This window comes from Thalassophryne amazonica, chromosome 20 (assembly GCF_902500255.1).
Source record: "Thalassophryne amazonica chromosome 20, fThaAma1.1, whole genome shotgun sequence".
Classification (NCBI taxonomy): Eukaryota; Metazoa; Chordata; class Actinopteri; order Batrachoidiformes; family Batrachoididae; genus Thalassophryne; species Thalassophryne amazonica.
The window spans coordinates 46,589,988-46,606,608 of NC_047122.1; the positions used below are offsets into that span (position 1 = coordinate 46,589,988).

At 38.5% G+C, this 16,621-nt stretch overlaps 1 protein-coding gene across 3 annotated transcripts in view; it reads left to right on the forward strand.

The window, feature by feature from the left end:
• The window catches only part of rab5aa (RAB5A, member RAS oncogene family, a), a 15,459-nt gene extending 9,203 nt beyond the window's left edge, over nucleotides 1-6,256 (forward strand). For all 3 annotated transcript variants that reach the window (XM_034161026.1, XM_034161025.1, XM_034161024.1), the window contains exon 6: nucleotides 6,028-6,256. In XM_034161026.1, coding sequence (XP_034016917.1) covers nucleotides 6,028-6,143 — 116 coding nt within the window. In that variant the 3' untranslated portion in view covers nucleotides 6,144-6,256. The remainder of the gene's footprint in view (nucleotides 1-6,027) is intronic.
• Nucleotides 6,257-16,621: the final 10,365 nt, after the last annotated feature.

Here is a 16,621-nt window from a genome sequence, read left to right on the forward strand (position 1 = left end):
TAATCTTAAAAGTAGAGAGGGTGTCTGTCTCCCTGATCCGAATTGGGAGCTGGTTCCAGAGGAGAGGAGCCTGAAAGCTGAAGGCTCTGCCTCCCATTCTACTCTTACAAACCCTAGGAACTACAAGTAAGCCTGCAGTCTGAGAGCGAAGCACTCTATTGGGGTGATATGGTACTATGAGGTCCATAAGATAAGATGGGACCTGATTATTCAAAACCTTATAAGTAAGAAGAAGAATTTTAAATTCTATTCTAGAATTAACAGGAAGCCACTGAAGAGAGGCCAATATGGGTGAGATATGCTCTCTCCTTCTAGTCCCTGTCAGTACTCTAGCTGCAGCATTTTGAATTAACTGAAGGCTTTTCAGGGAACTTTTAGGACAACCTGATAATAATGAATTACAATAGTCCAGCCTAGAGGAAATAAATGCATGAATTAGTTTTTCAGCATCACTCTGAGACAAGACCTTTCTAATTTTAGAGATATTGCGCAAATGCAAAAAAGCAGTCCTACATATTTGTTTAATATGCGCATTGAATGACATATCCTGATCAAAAATTACTCCAAGATTTCTCACAGTATTACTAGAGGTCAGGGTAATGCCATCCAGAGTAAGGATCTGGTTAGACACCATGTTTCTAAGATTTGTGGGGCCAAGTACAATAACTTCAGTTTTATCTGAGTTTAAAAGCAGGAAATTAGAGGTCATCCATGTCTTTATGTCTGTAAGACAATCCTGCAGTTTAGCTAATTGGTGTGTGTCCTCTGGCTTCATGGATAGATAAAGCTGGGTATCATCTGCGTAACAATGAAAATTTAAGCAATGCTGTCTAATAATACTGCCTAAGGGAAACATGTATAAAGTGAATAAAATTGGTCCTAGCACAGAACCTTGTGGAACTCCATAATTAACCTTAGTCTGTGAAGAAGATTCCCCATTTACATGAACAAATTGTAATCTATTAGATAAATATGATTCAAACCACCGCCATGCAGTGCCTTTAATACCTATGGCATGCTCTAATCTCTGTAATAAAATTTTATGGTCAACAGTATCAAAAGCAGCACTGAGCTCTAACAGAACAAGCACAGAGATGAGTCCACTGTCTGAGACCATAAGAAGATCATTTGTAAACTTCACTAATGCTGTTTCTATACCAAGATGAATTCTAAAACCTGACTGAAACTCTTCAAATAGACCATTCCTCTGCAGATGATCAGTTAGCTGTTTTACAACTACCCTTTCAAGAATTTTTGAGAGAAAAGGAAGGTTGGAGATTGGCCTATAATTAGCTAAGATAGCTGGGTCAAGTGATGGCTTTTTAAGTAATGGTTTAATTACTGCCACCTTAAAAGCCTGTGGTACATAGCCAACTAATAAAGATAGATTGATCATATTTAAGATCGAAGCATTAATTAATGGTAGGGCTTCCTTGAGCAGCCTGGTAGGAATGGGGTCTAATAGACATGTTGATGGTTTGGAGGAAGTAACTAATGAAAATAACTCAGAACAATCAGAGAGAAAGAGTCTAACCAAATACCGGCATCACTGAAAGCAGCCAAAGATAACGATATGTCTTTGGGATGGTTATGAGTAATTTTTTCTCTAATAGTTAAAATTTTATTAGCAAAGAAAGTCATGAAGTCATTACTAGTTAAAGTTAAAGGAATACTCGGCTCAATAGAGCTCTGACTCTTTGTCAGCCTGGCTACAGTGCTGAAAAGAAACCTGGGGTTGTTCTTATTTTCTTCAATTAGTGATGAGTAGTAAGATGTCCTAGCTTTACGGAGGGCTTTTTTTTATAGAGCAACAGACTCTTTTTTCCAGGCTAAGTGAAGATCTTCTAAATTAGTGAGACGCCATTTCCTCTCCAACGTACGGGTTATCTGCTTTAAGCTGCGAGTTTGTGAGTTATACCACGGAGTCAGGCACTTCTGATTTAAGGCTCTCTTTTTCAGAGGAGCTACAGCATCCAAAGTTGTCTTCAGTGAGGATGTAAAACTATTGACGAGATACTCTATCTCACTCACAGAGTTTAGGTAGCTACTCTGCACTGTGTTGGTATATATGGCATTGGAGAATATAAAGAAGGAATCATATCCTTAAACCTAGTTACAGCGCTTTCTGAAAGACTTCTAGTGTAATGAAACTTATTCCCCACTGCTGGGTAGTCCATCAGAGTAAATGTAAATGTTATTAAGAAATGATCAGACAGAAGGGAGTTTTCAGGGAATACTGTTAAGTCTTCAATTTCCATACCATAAGTCAGAACAAGATCTAAGATATGATTAAAGTGGTGGGTGGACTCATTTACATTTTGAGTGAAGCCAATTGAGTCTAATAATAGATTAAATGCAGTGTTGAGGCTGTCATTCTCAGCATCTGTGTGGATGTTAAAATCACCCACTATAATTATCTTATCTGAGCTAAGCACTAAGTCAGACAAAAGGTCTGAAAATTCACAGAGAAACTCACAGTAACGACCAGGTGGACGATAGATAATAACAAATAAAACTGGTTTTTGGGACTTCCAATTTGGATGGAGAAGACTAAGAGTCAAGCTTTCAAATGAATTAAAGCTCTGTCTGGGTTTTGTATTAATTAATAAGCTGGAATGGAAGATTGCTGCTAATCCTCCACCTCGGCCCGTGCTACGAGCGTTCTGGCACTTAGTGTGACTCGGGGGTGTTGACTCATTTAAACTAACATAATTATCCTGCTGTAACCAGGTTTCTGTAAGGCAGAATAAATCAATATGTTGATCAATTATTATATCATTTACTAACAGGGACTTAGAAGAGAGAGACCTAATGTTTAATAGACCACATTTAACTGTTTTAGTCTGTGGTGCAGTTGAAGGTGCTATATTATTTTTTCCTTTTGAATTTTTATGCTTAAATAGATTTTTGCTGGTTATTGGTGGTCTGGGAGCAGGCACCGTCTCTACGGGGATGGGGTAATGAGGGGATGGCAGGGGGAGAGAAGCTGCAGAGAGGTGTGTAAGACTACAACTCTGCTTCCTGGTTCCAACCCTGGATAGTCACGGTTTGGAGGATTTAAGAAAATTGGCCAGATTTCTAGAAATGAGAGCTGCTCCATCCAAAGTGGGATGGATGCAGTCTCTCCTAACAAGACCAGGTTTTCCCCAGAAGCTTTGCCAATTATCTATTAAGCCCACCTCATTTTTTGGACACCACTCAGACAGCCAGCAATTCAAGGAGAACATGCGGCTAAACATGTCACTCCCGGTCCGATTGGGGAGGGGCCCAGAGAAAACTACAGAGTCCGACATTGTTTTTGCAAAGTTACACACCGATTCAATGTTAATTTTAGTGACCTCCGATTGGCGTAACCGGGTGTCATTGCTGCCGACGTGAATTACAATCTTACCAAATTTACGCTTAGCCTTAGCCAGCAGTTTCAAATTTCCTTCAATGTCGCCTGCTCTGGCCCCTGGAAGACAATTGACTATGGTTGCTGGTGTTGCTAACTTCACATTTCTCAAAACAGAGTCGCCAATAACCAGAGTTTGATCATCGCCGGGTGTGTCGCCGAGTGGGGAAAAATGGTTAGAAATGTGAACGGGGCTTTCCCGGCTGCTCGGGATCTGCTGGAAGGTAACTAACGGCGGCTAAGCTACCTTGGTCCGCACCGACTACAGGGGCCTGGCTAGCTGTAGAATTTTCCACGGTGCGGAGCCGAGTCTCCAATTCGCCCAGTCTGGCCTCCAAAGCTACGAATAAGCTACACTTATTACAAGTACCATTACTGCTAAAGGAGGCCGAGGAATAACTAAACATTTCACACCCAGAGCAGAAAAGTGTGGGAGAGACAGGAGAAGCCGCCATGCTAAACCGGCTAAGAGCTAGTAGCTGCGCTAAGCTAGCGGATTCCTAAAAACACACAAAGTGAATAATGTGTAAATAATTTAGAGGTGATTCAGCAGAGGGAGTGCTTTAGTTAAGGCACGTGAAGATTACACTGTGAAACAAATCGTTATCTAGTTATCTAGATCAATCTAACTGCGCAGATTAAACAGCTATCAGATAACAGCAAAACACTGCTGTGCTCCGGAACAGGAAGTGATACAATACCGCAGTGAGAGCCAACCACCAGTAGAGGCAAGCGAAATGCCTCTAAAGTTGGCTGGTAAGAAGGGCACATCACATGCACCAAATATGAGAAACAGATTTGGATCATATTTGAAGCAAAACAGAGCAAAGTATGTTTTTAAAATCCCGCTGCAATACTGACTACGAGAATAAATAACAGGCACTGGTTGATACAGTATTCCTGCTTCTGCACAGAGCTTATGAAACAGAGTGAGACTGGCATGTGCTGTTGATGATCTCTGCACATAAAATAGACTTGTTGCGTATTCAAAGCGAAGGAGAGTGCTGTAATAGTAATTTGGAAACCTGGCACCGCTTTTAAAACATGCACTGCAACTGTGTTGAAGCAATAGCATTGGCTGGTTGCTCGCTTTGAGTTTATCAAACGAGATGGGAGGAAATCCATATTCATATCGCTGGAGGAAATCTCTCCACATGATCTATCTAAATTGGTCAAGGCCACAAAACGCATTACTTGTCCTCTTGATCCTTTGCCTTGCTGGGTTATCAAGGAGTTTTGGCACATTCTGGGACCTTGTATTGTAACCATTTTTAAACTTATCACTCGGCACTGGAGTGTTCCCAGCCAGTTTTAAAATGGCTTTAGTCAAACTTTATCTTAAGAAACCTGGTTTAGATGCAGATACTGTGACAAACTGCAGGCCTGTCTCCAGTTTGACATTTTTTGTCACACTCCTGGAGAAAGTCAAATCAGTTCCTGGGACATTTGTCTTGGAATTATCTGTTTGAGTCATTGCAGTCAGCATTCAGACATCAGTTGACTGAAACAGCACTTACAAAAGCAGTAGATCATCTATTAATGAGTATTTATTTGGGTGTGGTGTCTGTTATTGCTGTCAGACTTCAGTGTTGCATTTGACACAGCTGATCACAGGATTCTGGTGAATAAACTCGAGAGCATCTTCTGTGTTTCTGGTAAGGTGCTTTCATGTCAGAGCTCCTGTTTATTGGGGCAGTCGCAATATGTTGTTTTTAATGTATCATGATACTCTGCTGTTAAGCATGGGGTTCCTCACAAGTCTGTTCTGGGCCTGCTTCTGTTTTCCTTGTGATTTAGTAGCCCTGGGAAAGTAATTTGTATTTTCTAGTTGAATTTGGTAGTGATTGCTGGTGGTGAGGTTATTAAATGTAGTGATGGACTAAGGAATCTTGGGATGACTTTTGATCAGTCTTTGTCTTTTGATACACACATTAGAGAAGTGACAAATAGGTTTTTTGTTTTTTCATCTTTACAAATATTGGGAAGATCAGGCCATTTGTGTCTTTGGTGAAGTTCTGGTTCATGCTTCTGTACCAGCTAGAATTGAGTACTCTGTTCAGTTTTCAAATGTTTGAGGTTTGCAGATGATTCAAAATGTTGCCACTCGAGCTCCGACTCAAACTCAAATGTTTGACCATATCACCTCAGTGTCGGCTTCTCTGCACTAGTTGCTTGTTTGGATGAAAGTGGATTTTAAAGTTCTCCTGATGAGGTGTAACATTATATGGCTGTGTTGGTTGAACCATATGTGCTGGCACGTACACTTCGATCACTGGGGGCTCGACTGCTTTCTGTCCCCACATTTTGCAAGAAAACAAGTTGTTAGAGGTTGTTTCCTGTGGAATGGCCTATGGTTGAGATTCGTCAAGTTTGATTGGGGTGTTTTAGAACAGACTCCAGACTCTTGTTCTCGACTGCCTACATTCACTAAGGGTGTGTCTGCTTGTGTCTTAATAATATTTCTTACTTCTATATACTGTTTTATTGTTTGTGTATTTTTAAGCACTTTGTAGTTGCATTGCGCTATACAAAAATTATTGTTAGTTTATGAATGTTTTGCCGACTTTTTTACCCTGCAAATAACAAGATGCAGCTTGGGTTATTCTTTTTTGTTTGTTTGTTTTGCTTTTCAGCAAAGCGATTGCCGAAGAGTGAGCCCCAGGCTCCTGGAACCAACAGCGGCCGCAGCCGAGGCGTGGACCTGACAGAACCCGCCCAGCCAGCCAAGGCGCCATGCTGCAGTAACTAACGTGAAGAACGCCTTCCTCTCGCCCAACCTGTATAGCAGTAATTAATGTGGCCGATGCCACTCCGGTTACTAAAACAATATGCTGTCTCCAAATCGCTGATCTACAAAACCAGAGAAGATGCCATGTGGCCTTTTTTGTTTGTTTGTTTAATAATGTCTGTGGCTCTGCCTCCTCTCTTCCATCATGTTTCTGCTGCACTCTGCTGAAGCATTTTCTATCTAATCTGTTCATCCATCTTTTTAACCCCCCCCCTTTTTTTTTTTGAAAAAAAAAAAAAAAAAGAGATCAGTGATATTGGAGATATTAATACCCCACATTTCCCATCATGTTCCTTCCAACTTTGTGGACATGAGTTGCACATATAGGCTTAGAGGAAGTGGTCACTTCTCTTTTCTTGGATAAACTTAAGACTTTACTACTGCATTTCTAATAACAGTCTTTGTTTTTCTTCATTTGTATTACTTATTGTTTGCTGTAATTTTGTCAAAGTTGTGTCTGCACCTACTTGTATACTTTTATGGCCTGAAATTGAGGGGAAGGGGTGAAAATGAGTTTACTTTTGTCTTTCGTAGCACAGAAACAATGTTAGAGGAGTTATCCTTGTAATACTGGCAAAGAAGGAAGGCTAAAGAGAGAGAAACCTTGAGGTCCACACGTCTTGTATTAGTGGGACCTTTTAGTCTTGTTGATTCCCTCTTTTATCCCACCAGTCTCCATGTCTGTTCCCCCGACTGAACCCAAAGTAGTGTGAGTGTAAATTTCATTTTGCCACAGTAAAGCCTCGTCCCTGGGCCACGCCTGCTTCTAACTGTCTCTAGTGGCACTGTGCAGTGTTTTGCACTGTTTTCTGTGTGACTTAGAACCAGTGCAGCCCAGCCTAAAAGCCCCCGCCCCCTCCCTGCTACCTGTTTTCCCCTCTGCAGGATGCAGGGGGCTTCTTGAGTTACACCTACGAGTGTTGCTGTCTCATGATGTGGCATTGCTTCATAAATCCCACGTACACTGTGACTTTGTGAATACACTCTTGCCGTTCAGCAGGTGGGCGTTTGGGTTAGCTGATGTTCATTTTCGGCCTGCTTACACAGACCCCCCCTTTCACTTTGCGTGTGTGTTGCCAGACAGCTTCTCAATTCCGCGTGGTGGGATACAATATGTAAAGTTTCTTTGTACTCACCTTTGATTGACAGTTGTGATACAGTCTTGATCAGGAAGTGCTTTAGACACAGTCATGGCATCAGTGTGTACAAACTGGGGCCCCGGCTGGCTGGATGATGACAGGTGACATCCAGAATACGCGTACGTGACCTTTCCTGTGTGTAGACGTTTGAACACACATTTGCACATAAACACACGCTTCCTCCAAACCTTGTCAGATGTTAAAAATTACAGTCTGTTACACCATGTGCGCAAACACACATTTATTTTCTGCCCTGCACCCTCAGTAAACATTGTTTTTAACACACACACCTGATCAATAACTGTTGACAGTTCTGTCTTAATCATGCCTTGCACTAATGATGCTAGTGAATATATCTTGTCATAATTACAGCCAGTGTGATATAAATACATATAAATATATAAATAATATACTGTAAATAGGGTGTTGCAGTGTAGTCTACCTTTTTCGATTTGCAAGTGGCAGGACTAATGCTTGCTAGGGAGGTGTCTAGATAATCATTAATTAAAAAAAAACTGTACACTTAGCATTTTAAAAAAGAAAAGCTACAATCTGGGTTTGGAGTTTTGTTGCTGTTCCTTTTTTTTCCCCCCACAAAAATGGTTAAATTATAATTAGTGGTGGTCTTTATACTTGTATGTAGTGTTATTAACCGAAAAAACAAAACCCCTTGCATTTATTTAGTGGTCTGTCTTGTACTTTTTCTCAAAAACATCCAAACACCCTGGTTTCTAATTTTTTAAAACATTTTCCTGCATTTCATGAATTGTTCTAAGTGATAATGATGCCCGTGCTACCTGTTAGTATGCCTGAACTTCCAGAGGAGAAAAGCAGATCTCCCCAGCCGTCTGCGCCTCTGTAACGTCTCAGTAATGTTGTGACAATATTGTTAACTATCAGCTGGCACATGATTCAAGAATAAACAAATTAACAAAATAGGGTGTAAATGATATGGTTTTGCCGTGAACACTTTTAATTGCAGCCGGAAACATTTAAATGCAACCATTTTACAGTACTGTTATGTAATGACCAAATAAATACTGAAATAAATTTGATCATTTATTATTGTAATCAGTGCGTGTGTGTGTGTGTGAGAGCGAACTGGATCATTTTTACTCGGCGGGGTTTGTTAATTATGTTGTGCATTTCTGGTTAAATGTGCTGTTGAGCAATCTTACGGCAATTTTTGTTTCAATATTTAAAAAAATATAGACTGGAAGCGTGCATCTGCTCCTGTTTCAAATTATTATATTCCACTAAATTGATAGCGTGCACGCTGGAGAAGCTAGATATTGTGATCAGTCCAAATAAATAAGGATGGATTTTCACCAAACTTGGTGGGAACATTACGTGGTCAGTTATGTTGGGATGATTGACCTTTGGGGAGGCTCAGACTGACTGTAAACATGGTGTTAAAAATAAAATCTACATTTTCTGTTGTACCTGCAATCAGTAGGACTAGAGAGATGATCTGAATGTTATATTGATCAGCAAAGCAATTGTGTTTGATTAGTGAAATGAACTATTGTGCATGAGTATATCCTAGTGTGCAGTGTTTGATGTGTTCAAGCCTGGCGGGCTGGAAACCCTATTGTTTTATTCTTTATTATTTTGTACCCCCGCTCAATGCAATACTGCAGCCTAGACCATACAAACTGGAGAGGGACCATTTTCATAACTGGTACAAACCACTGCATGTAATTAAAATACAAGAAATTGAAACAGATCCACCTATATGGGGTGCTATAGCAGCAGGTTTGCGGTTTGGGCATTAACTGGCTCGAGCTGAATCTCCTAGGTTAGGCCACGCCCATTTGTACCTGTATAGATTTTTCAGAAATTAGCAAAATATGCAAAACTGACTTTTTGAGCTGCAACTCAGGCCGTTGCTCTGATCAACACCAAACTTTGCACACAGAGTTCACTGGTCCTCACAAGCTTAAAGTATTAAAATGAGCTTGATGGGTGTTGGCGTACATGAGAAATTAAAGATGAACATGCTGTTAAAAACACATGACACAGGAAGTTGGACTCATCGTCCTATAATGGTAACTCTGATCTGGACAAAACTCACCTCTCATGCACAATGGTGCAGAGGGTGCCTGATTAAAATACTTTTGAGTGGACACTAGGGGGCACCATCAATCTCAAAAGTTTATACCTCAAAATTGGATAGAAATTGTACAAAATATCTAGGGGGAACTCTTACAGAGGTGGTGGCCAAGTGGTTAATGCACTTGGTTTCAGTTCAGAAGGCTCCGGGTTCAAATCCCACCCCTGCCATATTTCTCCATGTAATGTGGAGTTGCGTCAGGAAGGGCATCCGGCGTAAAACCTGTGCCAATTCAACATGCAGATCCACCTTGGATTTGCTGTGGCGACCCCAAGTGCAAACAAGGGAGCAGCCGAAGGGAATTACTTTACTATCTAGGGGAATTCTTACTTGAAATACGTAAGTTCATCATGATTGTTGAAAGGGGGGCTGGCCTGTTGGCTTTTAAAGTAGAAAAGTGGGTGTGTCTAACACCATTCAACTTATGAAGCTGACATTTTGAGGAATGATGTAGACCACTTCACATTAGTGGCATATTAAGTTTTACTTTTTTGTCTCCACGTGGTCCTATAATAAAGGAAAATGCATTTTTGACCAAAACTCCCAAGACCATGCATTGTACAATGAATAGTCATACATCCCCGGTTTCTTTGGAGTGTGGCAAATCTTGTGATATAGGCAGGGGTTTTGGCCCCATGAAGAGAAATCTTACTGGGCCACCCCACCCCCCATATTATTTTGTCAGTATTATAACTGTATTAGGGCTCTCTCTGGGCCCCCATCAATCATGGGCCCCTTAGAAGCCTTCTCCTTATTCTCCACTTTTTGGCATCCCTGGATATAGGCCACACCCATTTTGTTATTACGCAGTATTCCAATGTATAAAACCTTTAAAATCTATCTCACCTCAGGCCATCACTTTGATCAACACCAATTTTTGCAAGTCCAGTCAGTGGACTGTTTAGAGCTTAAGTTATTAAACGGAGCATAATAGCTCAAACGATGCCCACTTTATAAAGGAGAAGAGACCACAGGGAGCAGTCAAAACAGAAAGTGTTATATATATCTTTGCAGCAGTACCTCCTATGAACATGAAACTTACGACAAGAATACAGAGGAACAAGCAAAGGCTGTGTACCAAATATGGTAAATGTATGCCACTAAGGGGCACCACAAGTACAAAAGGAATAATTTGAAAAACATGCATGAAATTCACCTGGTATTCACCATTCACCATATTAAAATTAATATCTTTCCATATATTACTTCATTTCTTCAAGAAAGAGAATATTTCTGTCAAATTTAGTAGTATTTGATGTGTTTAATTTCTTTTTGCATTTGGTCCGTCTTTACCATTTCTTTTAATTTTCAAAGTAAGACATAGTATGAAAGGGGGCATGACCCACACTGTACAACTTTTCAAGCTAAAATGATTTTTTCTACAGGTCAGACCCACATTTTACAGCTGCAGTATTATGAGTCACATGGGCCTCACAGGGGCCCGCAAAGGGGGTTTGAACCCTGTGTATACCTGCTGGCAGGTCTAGTTATTGTTACATTTTCTCTGTCATAATGAAAGAGAAGTCAGACTTGATAAACTTGATTTAACATAATAGAGATGTTTAAACGCTACTTGGGAGACCAAATGTAGTGTGTTTTACTCAGCAAAGTTTTTTGTGAATATTTTGGAGCTGTTGCTGTTTTGTACAGAAGCGTATCGCATTCACTTGATAAATTTGTTTTTTGGTTTGTTTTTCGGAGTAATTATTTGTGTTTTTCTGAGTAATTTATGTTTGGTTTGTTTTTCGGAATAATTATTTTTGTTTTTCTGTTTTTCAGAGTAATTTATTTTTATGGTTGGTTTTTCAGAATAATTTTTTTCCTGATTTTCTGAATTTTTTTTTCTTCTGTTTTTCAGACAATTTTTTTCTGAGTTTAGAGCGCATTTGAAGATGCATTCATTCATTGAGAGCTTGATTTGGTAACAAACATGACATTGTTCAGTTTAATCAAGTTTTACTTTGATCTGGGTTTTAGACACTGGGAGATTGTCCTGTCTTTAAGTCATATAGATGATATTATTAGTTTGTCAACTCTACGCAGGCACCTGAGGACTTTCCGTCTGTTCAGAAGGAAAGCCCATTCAGATCTGATAGCCATAGCAGTTTTTCTCTAGGATCAGTTGGACAGATACGGTATGCTCCATGGATACAGGATGATGCATTTGAAGTGCATTCAGGCTAGCTACGTGGTGACTCAAGAAATAGTCAAAAAAACAAACAAGCAAACCTAAAAATATACTCAGAAAACAAACCAAAAAAATTACTCAAAAAAATAGAAATAATTTTTCTGAAAAACAGACAAAAAATAAATTAATCAGAAAAACAGAAATAATTATTCCAAAAAACAAACCAAAAAATAAATTACTCAGAAAAACAGAAATAATTATTCTGAAAAACAGACAAAAAATTAATTACTCAGAAAATAGAAATAATTATTCTGAAAAACAGACAAAAAATAAATTAATCAGAAAAACAGAAATAATTATTCCGAAAAACAAACCAAAAAATAAGTTACTCAGAAAAACAGAAATAATTATTCCGAAAAACAGACAAAAAATTAATTACTCAGAAAATAGAAATAATTATTCCGAAAAACAGCAAAAAATAAATCTGAAAAACACAAATAATTATTCCGAAAAAACAAACCAAAAAATAAATTACTCAGAAAAATAGAAATAATTATTCTGAAAAACAGACAAAAAAGAAATTACTCAGAAAAACACAAATAATTACTCCAAAAAACAAACCAAAAAATAAATTTATCAAGTGAATGCAATATGCTTCCGTAGTTTTGGCCTTAATGCTTCTGTTATTCACTGAGTTCAAATGTGGCTCCGTGTAGCACTCCTGAATTATTACCTCCGCCAAGGAGGTTATGTTCTCGGTCGCATTTGTTTGTTTGTCTGTCTGTCAGCAGGATAACTCAAAAGGTTTTGAATGGATTTTGATGACATTTTGTGGAGTGGTTGGAAATGACAAGAGGAACAAGTGATTAAATTTTAGTGGTGATCCGGCTCACGATCCGGATCCAGGAATTTTTTAAAGGATTCTTCACCATTGCGGGATAGGGGGAATTTTGACATTCTAGTTTCTAACTCGACAAAAACAAGACAGAAAGGCTTGAAAAAAAGTAGGGTGTAACATAGTCAAATGTTCTATCAAACAACAAAGTTTGGTGATGATCGGATCCGGATTCTGGATGTGGTGATCCAGAATATGCAAAAATATAGGGAAAATAGAAAATGTGTCAGTGTGAGGTGACAAATGAAGCTAGAGATGCACAACTAACACCAAATTGTAGCTGAATCTGTACTGATTCAGTAAGGTGTCATCAGATTTGATGTAGCTTCAAATGTTATGGAGCTAGATCCAGAAGAAAACCGCCATTACTGAAAAATTTTTTTTATACAGTAACTTTTGAACTAATAAAGACATAAAAGTGATTCCAAGTTCTAGTGGTATGTTTTCATGGTCAAGGATGTCAAATATAAAGGAAAGAAAAGTATATGTATCATAGTTTTGGTTGTAACTGATTTGTTGAATAGATCACTGTACCAAGGAGGGAATCTCTTTAGGGTCAGTGACCCTATGGCCTTGTTTAGAGAAGTGTTTCATAAATGTTAAAAAATTCATATATTTGCAGTTTAGTTGAATAATAAATACAATTTTGTCTATTTGTTTTTGTCTATAAGCACATAGATAAGATAAAAAAGGTCCTGCACACCGTCTTACTTGCTGTAGAAAAAAATGTATTCAGGACTATATCACCAACGTTTCGGCACTGTGGCCTTCATTAGGCAAATGAAGACTGAGCTCCAAGTAGCCATCATTTAAAGGGTGGGGCTAACACCCATGGATATAGTGATCAAACCACATATGTATACAGGATGCAGATAAATATAAAACTGAAATTTTGTCTCAATTGTCAGACACTCGATTCTACAAAAAACTGAATAATGACCCCACCGTGGACTTTCAAAAGAAGCTGTTGTCTTACCTTGAAGATGCAAAAATCAATAAATGGATATCTGATTCTGATTTTGACTTTCTTTATTCTAAACACCTGATGTGTCCTGTATTTTACACTCTTCCAAAAATTCATAAATCATTATCAAATCCCCCAGGTCGCCCTATTGTGGCTCAAACAAATTCTTTATGGTCACCTTTGTCATCCTTTGTGGACTTTTATATTAAGTCCTTTGTTCAGACTCTCCCAGCCTATATTAAAGACTCAACAGATTTTATTGAAAAGTGTTCTAATATTACAAACTTGATGGGGAACACACATTTACTCACTTTGGACATAACTAGTCTGTATACTAATATACCTCATGAGGGAGGTTTGGAGGCCTTAGGGTTCTATCTGCAGAACCGGAGTGATACCTCCTACCATCCTAATCAACTGGTGTTGGACTTTGCTGAATTTGTTATGAAATTTAACTACTTTGCATTTGACAATGACTTTTACCTTCAAGTTTCTGGGACTAGCATGGGCACTATTTGTGCACACAACTATGCCAATCTGTATGTGGGGTTTTTTGAAAATAAGTTTGTATTTAACCCTATCCATAATAAGTATCTGCCTAATATAATCAAATGGTTTAGGTACATTGATGATATTTTTTGTATTTTTCAGGGCAGTGTGGAGGAGCTGGACAGTTTTATTAAGTTGTTAAATAGTTTCAGCTCCAACCTCAAGTTTACAGCACAATACAGCCCTGACCAAGTACGTTTCTTGGATATGTGGGTTAAAAAAGATAAAGGTACAATTATCACCTCACTATATCACAAAGAAACATAAAAATACATTACTGCTTGCAACCAGTTTTCACCCCACTCCACTTAAGAAAGGCTTACCTATAAGTCAATTCTACCATCTCAGAAGAATCTGTCACTCCACTGATGTTTTTATTGAACAAGCCACTGACATGAGGGAGAGATTTCTGCAACGTGGATATCCAGTGTCTTGGGTTGATGATGCATATGAGCGGGCTCTACATAAGTCCCGTGTAGATTTATTAAAGAAAAGTACGAAGAAACATAAGAACTTTTCTGTAAACTGCATCACACAATATTCTACCCATGCACACACTATTAAATCAATTTTTTTAAAGCATTGGCACATTTTAAAATCTGACCCAGAAATCTCATTAGTCTTTAAGGACCCTCCACTCTTTGTTTATAAACGTGGAAAAAATCTTAAAGACTATTTGGTACGAGCCAATTATACAACCAAATCTAAAATGTCCTCTCAAACTTTGCTTCAGCCTCTTCCAAATGGAAATTACCGTTGTGGGAACTATGCTCAGTGTAACAATACTACCAAAATTGATCACTTTTTACATCCTCACACTGGAAAAAAGTTTCCAATTAAAAGTATAATTACATGTGCATCTACTCATGTTATTTATTTGTTTAGATGCCCTTGTGGCCTAGCTTATGTAGGCAAGACCACAAGAAAATTAAAACAAAGAATCAGTGAGCACAAGAGTTCCATCAGGTGGAATGACAGAAACTACCCTGTAGCGGTACACTTCAATGACCATAGGCATGATATAAGTGCCCTACGGTTCTGTGGCATTGAGCAGGTGCCCCCTCCACCTAGAGGAGGGGATCATGACCGACTGCTCAAACAGAGGGAGGCATTTTGGATTCACACCCTCCAAACCTTGACTCTGAAAGGCCTAAATGATGATTTCAATTTGAGTATTTTTCTGTAAATAATGTAATATATTAACTTTGACTTGATGTGATGTGCTGTTATTGAATGTTGTTTATATGGAGATATGTATATTTGTACACCATTTTCACTCTATAGCCTGGTAACTTATATACAGTATCATTATGTATCCAAACACTCTTCTTTTTATTTTTATAATTATGTCTGTACTTGTTCTGTATTTTGACTTTTTTTTATGGATATTTGTATTTAGGTGCACTGTGCATTTAACTGGCACCCTTGGGTGCTAGCCCCACCCTTTAAATGATGGCTACTTGGAGCTCAGTCTTCATTTGCCTGATGAAGGCCACAGTGCCGAAACGTTGGTGATACAGTCCTGAATAAGGTGATTCTTAGACTACGGGCACTTAATATGTCCTTTGATCATATTGTATGAAAAACAGAAAAAAGGGGAAATTTCACACTTTTATAGTTATCTTTACAATGAAAGGGTGTTAAGAAATTTGTTCTAGTAGTCTATGATGACTTTTTCACCTTTTTTCAGCATCATTATATGCAAATATTGCCGTTTTGTGCTTGTCCCACACCCAGACTTTTGATCTTCAATGATAAAAATGAATGGTAAAGAAACGTTATTTTCTAATGTTTTAAAATATCTCTGAATAAAATATCAGTAAAATAATCAAAACATAATTGGGGTATTCAATGTCATACAACTGTTGTGATTTTTTTAAACAAAATTTAGTTGTCCCACACTATTGCCGTAATTTCCACCACAACACTGTAATGTCCCTTTAAACAGTTTGTATGAAAGATTGTTTGGGTAGTTTCTATGGAGATAAACAGTGACATCAGAGCACATGTATATAGCGCCAAATCACAACAAACAGTTGCCCCAAGGCGCTTTATATTGTAAGGCAATGGTGTGGTGGAAATTACATTTACAAGGCCAATAGTGCCCGTAGTTAAAGAATCACCCATAAATTTTTTCTACAGCAAGTAAGACGGTGTGCGGGACATTTTTTATCTTATTTACGTTTAGCTGGGCTTGTCCCTTATCTCCTACGCACCCGTTTGAAGAGTCTGATGTGCGAAGTTTTCTTTTATGTTGTCTATAAGCACATGCAATATCAATATCAGTGCTCAGATGACAGTAGCTTCTGGGAAAGGTGCAAGTTGCAATAAACTGTGATGCCAAGCGCTAAGGATACATGCTATCCAGTCACAGCAGATGAAACTTTTTTTACTACTGCGAGCAAACATCATTGTTAGACTTTTTTAGGTTCAATGATTCCACGGTATGTAGATGTTATGGCGTCAGTGACCCCATGGCCTTGGCGGAGGTTTGCACTCTCCGAGTGCTTCTAGTTTTATTTAGCTTTTATTTATTTTTTTAAATGTTATGACTTTTGTGGTCTATTTGACCTTGAATTTTTGCTGCTTAAAATAAATAAATAAATAGATTTTTTTTAAAGGTAGTAGAATTGTGTCCCCTAGCGGAAGAA